The following is a 13,397-nucleotide window of genomic DNA, read 5'->3' as shown; positions in this document are numbered from 1 at the left end:
ATTTTAGGTACCTACTGTAACAACATTATAAAGTATTCAAATAAACATTTAAAAATTAAAAAAAAAAAATAATAATTAAATATGCAATGCATGGTTAGATATGATGCATTAACACTGATACTCCCAGAGGTTCTCCTTTTTTCCTTTTATGGCTTAATTTTGTGTTCATGTTCAATAGGTGATTTTATGTCTGCTTGTATACATTCCCTTCAGAGAGAACTAACCTAAAAATACACAGCCATCATACCATTACTTTTTCCAAAACATCTTTACCAAACTTGTGAAGTACCCAAAATACCAATCCTTTTGAAATCTGTATGTTGGACTATCATTATGGTTCCCTGCACACTTGTGTGTAGATCATTAGGTGAGAATACAGGGAGAACAACCTTCTGCATACTTCAGTGCTTTTGAGTCTCAATCCGGTGCTTGTGTGTTGTGTTGTGTTTGTTCTCAGGCTTGATGCGATCCCGTGTCAGAGGGGCAGATGCGGCCACGGCCAGTGTACTAACCTTCCTTGACAGCCACTGCGAGTGTAATGAACACTGGTTGGAGCCCCTGCTAGAAAGGGTTGCTGAGGTCAGCCATGTTTTTCTTTCTCTGTCTTATTGTTTCTTTCTCTGACAAGCAGCAAAACATTGGGTCTTAGGGTTCTCAGATTTGGCAAATTAGCCATTGCTTTTGGAGGCTATAATCAATCACACATGCTCATTACAGCAGCGGACATTTAGCAGCTCACTGCCATTGCAAATGTAAGGCCAAGATGATAAAAGAGAAGAGTAGATGAGAAGTTATTGTTTTCTTTGGCTGTGTGTCTTGATGCACAAACTGTACTTGGAGTGCCATATCATTATACCTGTTTGTATCTGTCGACTGCCAACAATTCTCAAACAAGCCATAAAGAATATTGTGAAGGGGAACTAGTGTCATTCAACACCGTGTGTTAGTACAGCATGTAGATCAGTCCTCAGTGTGTGTGCACAGGTGTGTTGAATGCAAGTAAACACACCCCAGTTGCGGATGTGCAGGTCCGTTTTGGTTCGGGATCAGATTAACCTAAAAGAAATATTTGCTTCAGTTGCATCCCTAGGCACACATAATTAATCTGCCTCAAGGCTTTTGACTCACAAAATAAATAACAAGGAGTAGAAATACAATACACTGAAAGTACAAATTACAGGCATAAATGTAGTAAGAGGTTTCATAACCCCATTTATATTGTTAGGTGTCTTCATTTTCAGCCGGATGACCCAGATAAGCACATAATCAAACTGCGGAGTTAGTGACCCTAGAATTTATCCTCTACACAGGACTTATATTGAAGCAAAATAGTTATTATTATTTAAAATGTATGTGCATGCGTGCATGAGCAGAAATATGCTGCCTAAACTGAAGAGTAGATCTAGTCAAGAGCTGAACTCCTGCTGAATTGGTTTTTAATGGTTTTTGACATTTGTCACTTTTCCACTTATTGCATCCACTCATCATTAGTCGTCATTAGAGTTCTTCCAGCTTTATATCAGTATTCGCCTAAACATGAGCTACTACTATCAGTCAATACTATGAGTTTCCTTACTGTATATTAAATATAACCAAAAAATATCATCACTAGACATATAGCGAAAAAAATTAGATGTCAGATATTTACACTGCAAATGCATACATTTGTTCCAAATGTATTAAGAGTTGTATCAGCCATTTCGTAACTAAGCAATTTTTTGCCCACTGAAAAAATGTGATCAATTTCAAAGTATCAGTTACTGTTAAGCCTAGTTTTTACCTATATAGAGAAAGTTTAATATTATTGAATTGCTTTATACAAACAGTGACTTTCTGTTATGCTGAGAAAAGTTTCACAGGAGCCATCATTTTAATCAAACAATGATTTGTGGTTTCAAAATGTTCAATTCAAGAAGTAAAATACAGTAAAATAAAGTTTAAAATTATGAAGACATTGTTTTTATTCAGCAAAGCACTTTTAGTATTTCACTAAATGAACTGAAGACGGATATTTAATTTGAATGTATTAATATAACAAACTGTATTTATTGTACCTACATGTATATGCAAATTGCCATGTGGAAACATTCCAGCACAGTGACAAATGCATTTGTTAATTCAGAGGTGAAGCCACAGTTGGGATGATTTGATTCATCAGGGGGTCCCAGAATTGTCATGATGAATACTGGAAGATTTCTGAGAAGCAATGCATTTATATTTAATGTTAAGTTCTCCACGCTTATCACGTAGAGTTGATTGCCTGTCTTTTCTGGAGTGTTTAGCTCATAGCACTCAACTCTAAATACTCCAGTGTCAGCGCAGCTCACAAGATTAATAGGATTTTCTTGGGTATTTCTGATGGATTTGCTGTGATTGGTAACTGCAGTGCAGTGCACATTTCTTAATATCAGGACTTTCAGTTTAATTCTTGTTTAATTTGATTGTTCCTTTCAGATACATCTTAAGAATGCATTGTAGCAGAGATGTGAGAAGTCATCTCTTTTCGTATGCTTGTACTGTCAGCAAAGCCTCACATTATTTGTTGTTCTCGGCAGGATAAGACTCGGGTTGTGTCGCCCATCATAGATGTCATTAACATGGACAATTTCCAGTATGTGGGGGCATCTGCAGATCTTAAAGGAGGTAAATCTCTTTCATCAGCTCCTATTTCATCACAACACTTCAATCACTATCCAGAGTCTGTTGCTTTGTATGATATGATTGCATCCATTCATGCATGTATTAGCGTGTTTATGGGTAGTACAGCAGATGGCATTTATTATTTTTCATGTGCAGGGATATACGTATTGTGTGTGAGGCACTGTATGTTTAGATGCATGTTTGGAGTGAAAGAATACAAAGAGAATTTGTGGAGGCAGCGCAATGTGCAGAAGAGTGAGAGAGCATGATGAATCTCCAAAAGAGAAAACGTCCTTTTGGAATGGAAACCATTTGAATGATTTTTGTCTGGGGGTTTAGGCATTATAGCTCTATCATTGAGTGGAATAGCTTTTCCTCTATGAGCTTTGAGGTTTCTGGATGCAGTGGGAAATAACATGGAAATGGATCTATCCATGTTGGTATCACTGTATTTTATAAAGCAGCATGTTATAAATATCATTTTATTTATATGGGCTTTTTTCAGCACATTCTGGTTCAGGGTGTGCTATGGAATTCACAGTATTTACTGGAAAAAAGAAAAAGAAAAAAGTAGCACGTAAAGCAGTACCAAACCGTTTTAAACAGTAGCATTGTTACATTAGGGATTGCTACATTACATTATTGTAACAGTAGGATTGAATACATTATTGTTACTTTGATATGCTGCATCTTGAATTTAGGGGTTTAAAATGGTTATTTACAGTTCTTGCTACTGTTTTTCATCTCTTACTTTTCTGTAAATGTCTGCTATTAATTCAGCAAACAGTTAAAATACAAACTCCATTTAAACTTATTGTAGATTCTATTTCTTAATATTTAAGAAAATTGAAATGTGAAGTCATCATTTCTAGTTTTTATTATATTCGTAATATGTATTTATTCTTAATATTAATATTTATTATGTATTATAATATAATTTTTAAATACTTTTATTAATTTTAGTAATTGTCATATTAAGTTTCAAGTACTTCTATTTAGCGTTTGTTTTTGTAATTTTATTACTTCAGCTTAAGCTTATTTCACTTAATTGGCAAGTCAGCATTTCTACATTTTTCGTGTAATAAATATTTAATTTATATCAGCTTTATTTCAGTTACCGATAACAATTTGTGTCTGTATATGTAAGAAATTCTCCTATTCCTTGTTATGAAATGTTAAGTGTGCCAAATGTAAACACCCAATTTATTTACATTTTGTTTTGTGATCGTTTTCTTTTTTCTTGCATTTATTTCACCATCTAAAGCTACCGAGTGTCACATTTTATGTTGATTCTTGTGTACAGCCGACAGAAAACAAGAGGCATTTGGAAAATAAGACATGCCAACAGCAAGGTTTTAAGGATATGGCATTTACACAGAGCCAAAGCCTAAACCCCACGATTACTTAAAACTTTAAGACTATTCTTTTGCTGTTTGGCAAGCTAGGGTTTTTCCTACTGGTAATGCAAATGTGGTTTTAATCCAGTTTTGTGTAAAATGTCTTTTCATGAAAAGAAATGTTTCATGAAAACATGTGAATGCTGTGCACAGAATAAATGTAGCACGATAGTATGCTGTTCTGAAGAAAGCCTCAGTATTTTCATCAGAATCTGTAATATGCTTCCTTATTCCCTTACCGGACACATGGCTGAGCAGGGCATTGAACCTACATTTAAAATCAGACTTCATCCCTAATGTAATGTGTCTAATATTTATCCAGGTTTTGATTGGAATCTAGTTTTTAAATGGGATTACATGACCCTGGAACAAAGACGAGCACGCCAGGGAAACCCCATTGCTCCTATCAAGTAAGAATTAGTCTCTCTTCTTAAATATCCACATTACAAATGTTTTGGATCATGAACCGGTCAGTCGGTGATGGATTATTGACATTATTGACTTTTTATTCTTCTCACACTCTTCTCTAATTAATTCAGTGTCAACTGTTTAATGTATAGACTCTCTTGAAACACAACTCCAGCTATAGTGCACTGTTTTTTTTTTTTTTTTTTTAAGACTGCGTTCTTGAAGATTTAGGCTTTCCGTTTTAATTTTGTATATAATAATTTGTTTGTGTGCTTTTGCTATTTTTATTAGGCTTAATGTTTTAGTTTTTGCAATTTTTGTACTTCAACTTAACATTATTTCACTTGGTTGCAAAGTTGACATTTCTAATTTTAGTTTTTTAGAGAGTGTTTTAATGTAATATTCATAATGTAATTTATTTGGATTTATTTCATTGACAAAAAAAAATGTTTCAGTTAACAATAACAACACTGAATGGCTGGAGTGCTAGAGTTATTATTATTATTATTATTTTTTTAGATTTTCTTGTCCAACTTCTATGCTCTCAAACACTGCATTATTATTGGTAATATAATACGCACGAGTCTCTGCCCCAGAATGTTAATTCTGCTGTCAACATGGGAAAAGAATCCCCTAAAGTTCTTGTAATAACAAAACAAGTTTGTCCAAGGAGCCCATGTGCTTGCTTGTTTGTAAAAGGTCTGTTCTCCAGGGAATGACTCGAATCATTAACAGCTAAAGGCGAGCGGAAAAGAGAAAGTAAGGTGTGAAGCAACCGAAATGGGGGATTGTATGGAGGGTGCATTGCTGTGATGTGAAATTTCAATCACCGTGCAGCGACTACATTAAAAGTACATTAAGATAATAAACAGTGTGGTGCCTTTATGGGATGTGCTGTGTACAAGTCTTCATGACACAGCACTCTTTATTCTTGTTTAATGATTCCAGTGTTGTTTAATGACTTTGTTTATGAGGCTGTGATCAGATTGCTCTATCACAGCATTGGAGAGTGAAATGAGCACAACGTTTTAAGTCACAAATGGCCACTGAAACAAAACACATCATCAGTGTATCAGCTACCTTCTTAGTATATATTTAATAGAAAGTAAGTTCTATGAAGTGTTTAAAGTTCTAAGTAAGTCCAAGATTTGATGTTGTGCTTGTGTTGTCCAGGACTCCCATGATTGCTGGTGGCCTCTTTGTAATGGACAAGAACTACTTTGAGGAGCTGGGCAAGTACGACATGATGATGGACGTGTGGGGCGGTGAAAATCTTGGTGAGTGGACACTTTATGTCTCTAAATGCCCTGCATTTCTTCTGTTGTGCTGGGACAAGCTGATTGGAGCTGACTGACAGAAGACACAGTGGATCTTCTCAGTCTATCAGTGTGTCCTTTATTGTTTATGTTGAAGATTTGCTTATTCAAAGTGGCCCCCAAAAATATCTGGACTCATATTGCATTAAATATATAGAAATTATCTAATGCATAAATTTTTATTTCTACTAAATTCATTTGAATGCATATTACATTGTAATTGCTATTTATGAACTCCTTAAGTAGGCTCTATTTATGAGGGGTTGAAGGCTGTGTGAATTTATACATCCACTAAAATTATTTTAGGGCCATGAAAAAGGTCAGCATTAATTGTGTACAAAAGCCACATGGTTTAGTTTAATGTAATGCAGTGTAATTCCTAAATCTGTGTCTCATTAATGTGAAATACTATGTGGCGTCTCTGTATATGAATACTGAAAATGAAATCATGGTACTTTTGTATCATTAGATTATATGAGAAAATGCCTTACTCAGCCAGAAATGTAAGGGGCAATTTAGATCACCACTGAAGAACTATTGCTTTTTATATTATTAGCAACGAGACTTGAATAGAAAACTGCAGTGTAAGACTCAATGAGGTAGAGTTTTTCAGGTTTTGTCATAATGTCTGTGGCATGATGGATTCTGAAAGAAAATCCTGACTCATTCCACAGACACAGCACTTTTCTTAGCTGGGCTGCTTGTGGAAAAGTCTACAACAGCTCCAGAAATGATCCATCAGCATGGAATAAAGTTGCATTTTGCATGTGTGTCTGAAGAAGTTTGCAAAGACCAAGAAGTTTCACAAAGTAGTGCTTTTTTGTTTGTTTGAATACTAAAACAGGTGCAATTATGAGTTTTGACCCTTTGCTTTATTTTCCCATTTGGAAATGTACATTAATGAACAGGCTCTCGGTGCTTTGTGATGTGTCTTATTAATCTCGGGCTGCTGTTGTGATCTTCAGAGATCTCATTCCGGGTCTGGCAGTGCGGAGGCGGTCTGGAGATCATTCCCTGCAGTCGAGTGGGTCACGTCTTCAGGAAACAGCATCCATACACTTTCCCAGGGGGCAGCGGCACTGTCTTTGCCAGGTATACATTGATTGAATTATGTTATCATTTGAAAGTTTGGGATCAGTAATTGTTTTAAAAGAAATTAATACTACATTAAATTGATCAAAAATGACAGTAAACACTTTTAACACACACTGTTACAAAAGATGCTGTTCTTTTGAACTTTCTATTCTCACATTTTTGGCAAAAATTCTATGTAGCACAACTATTTTCAGCATTGATTATAATAAACAGTGTTTCTTGAGCAGAATCAGAATATTAGAATCATTTCTGAAGGATTATGTGATGCTGACGACTGAAATAATTGCTGTTTAATTCAATTGTTTTGTGTTGTATTACATTTATAGTATGTTACATTATCTTGTATTATATTTTGAGTGTTAGATTTTGAGTTATCACCATTTCAGGATATTAAATCATAGTCTTGATTGTTGTAATCTTGCTAGATGTTAAGTTTAATCCTGGGTACTCAGAGTGAGCAACGGTTTTGTGACTTCTCGAACCACATGAGCCCTTTATTATTCTGGTTCATGTACTCCACCCAGTGGGTGGATGCAGTACTGAAGCCGGTGATAAGTGAGATGTTGAGGTAGTGCAGTCGAAATTTAATTATAAAGCACCCAGTAACTTGCTGCAGAAGGTCCGTTAGTGTTAAAGTTAGATTCAGGAATAACGTAGTATACATGTTATGGTCATTAGCAGAGCATCAGTATCTCTTCATAAAATGTATAATTTACACTCATGTGCTTGTCTTTGTAGGAACACAAGGCGAGCGGCAGAGGTTTGGATGGATGATTTTAAGAACTTCTACTATGCTGCTGTGCCCTCAGCCCGTAATGTGCCCTATGGCAAGTAAGTGTGTCTGTCTTAATTTAAAAAAATATTATTGCTAATGAAAAGTTTGGAATGGAGTAGGACATTTGTTTTTTTGATTGCTCACTGCCAAGGCAACGAGAGGCCACTAATTTCAGACTCGGCTAGTGAAAGTTCTCTGTTTTGTAACATTTAGACCTCCAAATGAACTCTACATGACTGACTTTCCCTCATTATTTCCAGCATTCAGAGCCGGCTGGAAATGAAGAAGAGGTTGGGCTGCAAACCATTTAAGTGGTACCTGGAGAACGTCTATCCTGAGCTACGGTAAAATAGCTGTTGGATTACTTTGACCGTATTTACACCTGCTATTCTGTGCTCTGTGAAGTTTCGTGCATAGGTATGTATGTATGAGGTGTTTGATCAGATGGTTTTCTGTGCATAAACCTTTGATTTGGCACAATGATTGATGAAGTGTAAACAGCCTTTAACATTTTCATGTAATGTTTAAATGTGCAGGCAGTTTTAATGTAAGTCTAGAAATGTAAATTTTAAGTAAGTTGACAACCAGTGAATGCAGTTCAAAAGGTTGTGTAATCGGTGAGTAACTCGTTTCTTGTTTCTGTCATGTTTAGGGTCCCTGATCATCAGGACATAGCCTTTGGAGCACTACAGCAGGGTCAGAACTGTCTGGACACACTGGGACACTTTGCTGACGGCGTGGTGGGGGTGTATGAGTGCCACAATGCAGGGGGCAATCAGGTACCAATCCGACCTCAGGTACTGAACAGTCTTATGTCAGGTGTGGCAGCAGAGCACTGGGTGATGTACTCGGCAGTGAGTGTGGGTTAGTTTAAATGAGCGATGCACTTGTGGAGGGTGAGAGACGTATAAATTAGGGCCACATGGTAGTTTCTGGATTACTTTTATTTGTGTTTATCACCACAGTGTGCAAGGCTGATGGATTTAAATGGTTAATCACACTTATACATGTACAGTCAAACCACAAATTATTCAGACACCTGATATAATTTTTGATATTTTTTACCAGTGGGTGGTATAGTTCATTTAAGGATAGCAAAATAAATTAAACTGTGACATATTATACTCAAAAATTATTCATACAGTGGACTACCAGTAAAATTTATTAAAAATTTGGGACCAAAAATTATTCAGAATTTTATTCTAATTATTCTTTGACCTGACCATGTTTTGCTTAAGTGTTTTTCTTTAATTGCTAATGAACCTTTTTACACCACGGACTGAACAAAATTAAGCATTGCTTGGTAATTGGTTGACTTAAATTGGCATTATCTCATTGTGTACTTAAATTTAACAGCTGACAGCTATTCAACCCAATTCATTACATTCTTTTCTATCAAAGTTACCTTTGATGAATTATCAAGATGAATTTGTTCTGTCACAGTTTAACTCATTCTTGTCATTATTTTATTACCATTTACTAAACTATAATGAATAAACTGTGATGAAGTGAGAAATGTTGAAGGTGTCTGAATACATTTTGGTTTGACTGTATATACTTGTCTGTTTGAATATGAAAAATAAACATAACATATAACTTATAATATAATATAATGTAATATAGTGACTAGTTAAAGTTACAAGTATAAAAGTATAATGAAAATAATAATGTGACTAGTTTCCTAATGGTAATAATGTGAAACATAATATAGAAAATACAATATATTTTGTATTTATGTAAATATTATATATTTTAATACAGTATAAAAATTGCACGTAGGTGTAGATTTATAAGGGTGCATGCAAACTAATTCTGAAAGATTTATCAACATGCTTTTGTTCTATTTTCTTATTAGCATTTTTTATTTTAATATATTAGCTAATTTATGTATACCTTTACCTTTACAAGTCATTTGTATTTTTAGATTAATAATATATAATAATGATATAGTAATAACCTACCTTTTATGTTATTTTCACCATTTTATACACGGTTTTTGGGTGTATTTTCGGCAAATGCTCCCTGCTTACCATGTATCTCATGAACAGGAATGGGCCCTGACTAAAGACAAATCAGTCAAACACATGGACCTGTGCCTGACGGTGGTGGATCGCACCGCTGGCTCACAGATCAAACTGCAGGGCTGCAGGGAGAATGACAGCAGACAGGTGAGCATGCTGTGCTCAAAGCAGGGGGTTGGAGGAGATTTTCAACATCATCATCATTGTGTTTCTGTTGCAGAAATGGGAGCAGATCGACAACAACTCCAAACTGCGGCATGTGGGCAGCAATCTGTGCCTGGACAGCCGGAGCGCGCGGAACGGCGGCTTGACGGTGGAAGTGTGCAGCCCGTCACTCACCCAGCAGTGGAAGTTCACCCTCAACCTGCAGCCGTAGCTTGACACCGATCCCAGCCCTCCCCTTCTCGCCCTCGGACAGCCCGTGCTGGGCATGCACTCGCCCCTCAGAGATAATCGCTGCCCGCATACAGACTCGGGGTCGCCACGGTGCGGTCTAGTGGTCCTCGAGGGCCACGGGGCAATGAAAACACAAACAAGATGATGACTATTTCCATCTAACTATATACCTCACTGTTTCATCTGTTGTCCAGCTTTTGGAAAGTGAATCTTAAGTGTCTAAACTGTATCGAAACCATGTTTGGGATTTTATTTTCTTCTTGTTCTCCAATGCAAAGGATCCATTTTTCCTCTTTCTTCATTTTTGCCTTTTCGTGTCTTCGGTTTCTTTTTTTTTTTTTTACAATGGACATCCATTGTTCTTTTATTTTTCTAGTCACGTTACCAATATTGTTGAATGTAAATGAGGTTTCATGGAGACTCCCTTTCTGCGCTGTGATTGGACATGGTTTTAGTTTGGGTTTGGTTTAATTTTTGTGGGCTCATGGGAGTGAGGGGAGGACTCAATTGTTGTGCACACCGTCACAGACACACTTTGAGGAGGACAGCGGCAACCTCGTGTTTTTTAGTCTCGGTGCTCACTCAAAAAGAGTGGGGGGGGAAAAATCAAGAGACTCTTTTTTTTTTTTTTTTTTTTTTTTTTTTTTTTTTTTTTCTAGTTTCTATTAAATTGTCAATCTGTTGATTTCTGTTAAACGTGCAATGTGTGAAGATTCAAGCCGTTTCCCGTAAGGGCCTCTGGTGTGTTCTGAAGGAGAGCCGAGACATTGTACAGAACATGACTGATGGATTCACTTAATGTAGCACTGGCTGCTAACAAATCAGTATCTAAAACATGTCTTCAAACACAAACAAATGTTTCTCAGCCACATTTTGTCACACTAATCATTTATTTCTTAATTCTGTGTAGCCTTTTTTTTTCTTCGCCAAGTGTATTAGGTAAAATAATCATGTTAATAATCTGGTAATCTGAAGCTTTGCTCCTGCTTACTTTGGATTCGAGCTTCCGTGATTTCTTCTGACTTTGACATCATAACTTGCTTCTTTCCTGCCTCCTTAAAGTCCTGGATCTTGATCTTCAGCAGCTGTGGCCAAACATGGCACATTATATCTCTACTTGAGCATCCTTCTTCTTTTCACGGTTAAAAGTTACTGCCTTTGTTATCCATGATACTGTAAGGAAAATGTGAGTTGTTTTTTGTGTGTGTGTCTGTGTGTTTCTAAGCAGCTTTCAAAGAAGTGTGCATTAGAGAAGCATCTGAAATCACAATGGAGAAACGCAACACGGTTTTGTGTTTGTCCTTTTAATTAACAATTTATTCTTGCCCCTGACAATACTTTTTCACATCCAAACCTTGTGAATTATCATGGTACTTCGGTTGATTTGAACAAAACTAGTGTTGCTATAAATCCAACAGACAAAGAAGCCTGTGATATGTGAAACAAATCAGTTAACCCACCTGCATTTAATGTATAACACCGTATCAGTTCTGACTAACTTATTCTAGGCTAGGGAATCCAGACTAAATGAGACCCTGACTGGCTTTTGATCAGCTCTTCTCATGTATCTGCAGAAAGTGTTGTTAATCTTAGACTTGTATATGTTGGGTTCGTCTGCACCACTCTGTATTGTCCCATAAATAACAGTTCTCCATCAGTAAGTATGAAGATGGCAACAGAAACAAGTGGACGACTCTCTCTTGAGTCTGGGCAGAGATTGTGTGGCCTTTAGGAAGAAAATCAGTCCACCTACCTGTATTATGTTGTCTGCGTTCTGTAATATCATCAAGTTCCTGTAGTCAGATGATTCTGCTGGATGAGGAAAGCAGAGGTAGCTGTGGACTGCACTTTTGCCATAGTGAATCACCTTTCTCCAGTTTAAAAGGAGAAGCCAATGAAAAGATGTAAAGTTTAGGCTTTTTGAAGAACTCCGCCAAATTCAGAGCAATACATGATGGCTAATCTTTGAATTGGATTAAATGTTTACATAGCACAGTGTGCCAAAGTCCTTTGCTGTTTGACTGAAACATGGAAACACACTTCTACTCCAGACTAGGGCGGTTTCACTTTTAGTAAATGAAGGACATATGACCCCCCCACCTTTATTTTTTTTGTCTCTTTGGTTTCCTTGAAAGCCAGTCTTAGGAAGATCTTGATGTTGCATTAAATGGCAAAGGAAACAGCATGGGGTCAACAGTTGTAATAGTGTATATGTGTGTATATACAGTATGTATGTCCATGCATGTACATTTACACATTCAGTTGCAGTTATAGTGATTTGGTCAACTGTACAGCGCTTGTAATTGTTCATTGTTTTATAGATATTGCAAAGGTTTAATAACGAAAAAAAAAACTTAAATAAAAAAAAAAATAAAAAAAATAACTAGTGTCCCAAGTTTTTTCCCATATGGTGCATTAACAAAACTAAATAAATATTTTTGCATTAAAATATAATCTACTAGGACCTCTAATAATAAACTACTCGGACCCTTAGAATTTTTACATTGTAAATGATATGTACTGTATTACACTAAAAAGATATTTCATATATATATATATATATATATATATATATATATATATATATATATATATATATATATATATATATATATATATATATATATATATATATATGAAATCTTTTTAGTGTAATGCATATATATATACAATTAAAGAATCTCATTCTCTTTCTTGACAAACAAGCATTGCCTTTATTTGCATAGCATAACTTAACTTTTTCGTGCTTTTTTAAAAATGTGCATAGAACTTTTTTTAATTTACAGCTTTACTGTAATGAGAATTTGGGGAAGAATGTGCATACGTGTTTTGAAAATGTCACAATGCAAAGAAAAAAGTAATGAGTGTTCTAATAGTAATTAATTCTGTAATTATTTTTTATATAATATTAATAAATTAATAATATCAAATTAATACAATATTAATTCAATTATGTATTTATAAATTTTTAAATTTAATGAAAAATTTGACCTGAAAAAGTCTGTGTGAGATTCTAGGAATAGTGCAATGAATGTTGCAACCAATTACTGTAGGGAAAAAAAGTATGTATAAACAACATTAGTGTGCAAATTGGTGTTAACTCACATAGAGGCAGGGAGGTGAAGCACAGGTCAGTTTGATAACCGGACATACAGTGAGATAACACAGATACTCTCACATCCAGCTGAATCATTTCAACATTCACAGTGAGAAGACAAGTTGAAGTAACACCAAGCATTATTACAGCAAGACACGGCACATTCACAACATCCATACATGAAAATAGATACATGTCCAACACTGGGTTCTTGTCAAATTGAAAAGATATTGAGGAAATTGGTCCAGTAAA

The 13,397-nt window shown here is 35.6% G+C and overlaps 1 protein-coding gene across 2 annotated transcripts in view; it reads left to right on the top strand.

The window, feature by feature from the left end:
- galnt2 (UDP-N-acetyl-alpha-D-galactosamine:polypeptide N-acetylgalactosaminyltransferase 2) overlaps positions 1–12,041 on the top strand; it is a 79,221-nt gene extending 67,180 nt beyond the window's left edge. Inside the window, exons 7-16 of one of the 2 annotated variants that reach the window (XM_042736893.1) lie at positions 458–579; positions 2,556–2,643; positions 4,360–4,447; positions 5,619–5,722; positions 6,727–6,853; positions 7,595–7,687; positions 7,892–7,975; positions 8,284–8,410; positions 9,680–9,799; positions 9,873–12,041. In XM_042736893.1, coding sequence (XP_042592827.1) covers positions 458–579; positions 2,556–2,643; positions 4,360–4,447; positions 5,619–5,722; positions 6,727–6,853; positions 7,595–7,687; positions 7,892–7,975; positions 8,284–8,410; positions 9,680–9,799; positions 9,873–10,028 — 1,109 coding nt within the window. In that variant the 3' untranslated portion in view covers positions 10,029–12,041. Of the gene's footprint in view, positions 1–457; positions 580–2,555; positions 2,644–4,359; positions 4,448–5,618; positions 5,723–6,726; positions 6,854–7,594; positions 7,688–7,891; positions 7,976–8,283; positions 8,429–9,679; positions 9,800–9,872 lie in introns of both variants that reach the window. The other variant, XM_042736892.1, reaches the window with a different exon arrangement.
- Positions 12,042–13,397: the final 1,356 nt, after the last annotated feature.

The sequence above is a fragment of the Cyprinus carpio genome, chromosome B13 (genome assembly GCF_018340385.1).
Source record: "Cyprinus carpio isolate SPL01 chromosome B13, ASM1834038v1, whole genome shotgun sequence".
Classification (NCBI taxonomy): Eukaryota; Metazoa; Chordata; class Actinopteri; order Cypriniformes; family Cyprinidae; genus Cyprinus; species Cyprinus carpio.
Note: the sequence above shows the minus strand (reverse complement) of the source record. Positions and strands in the feature narration are given on the sequence as shown.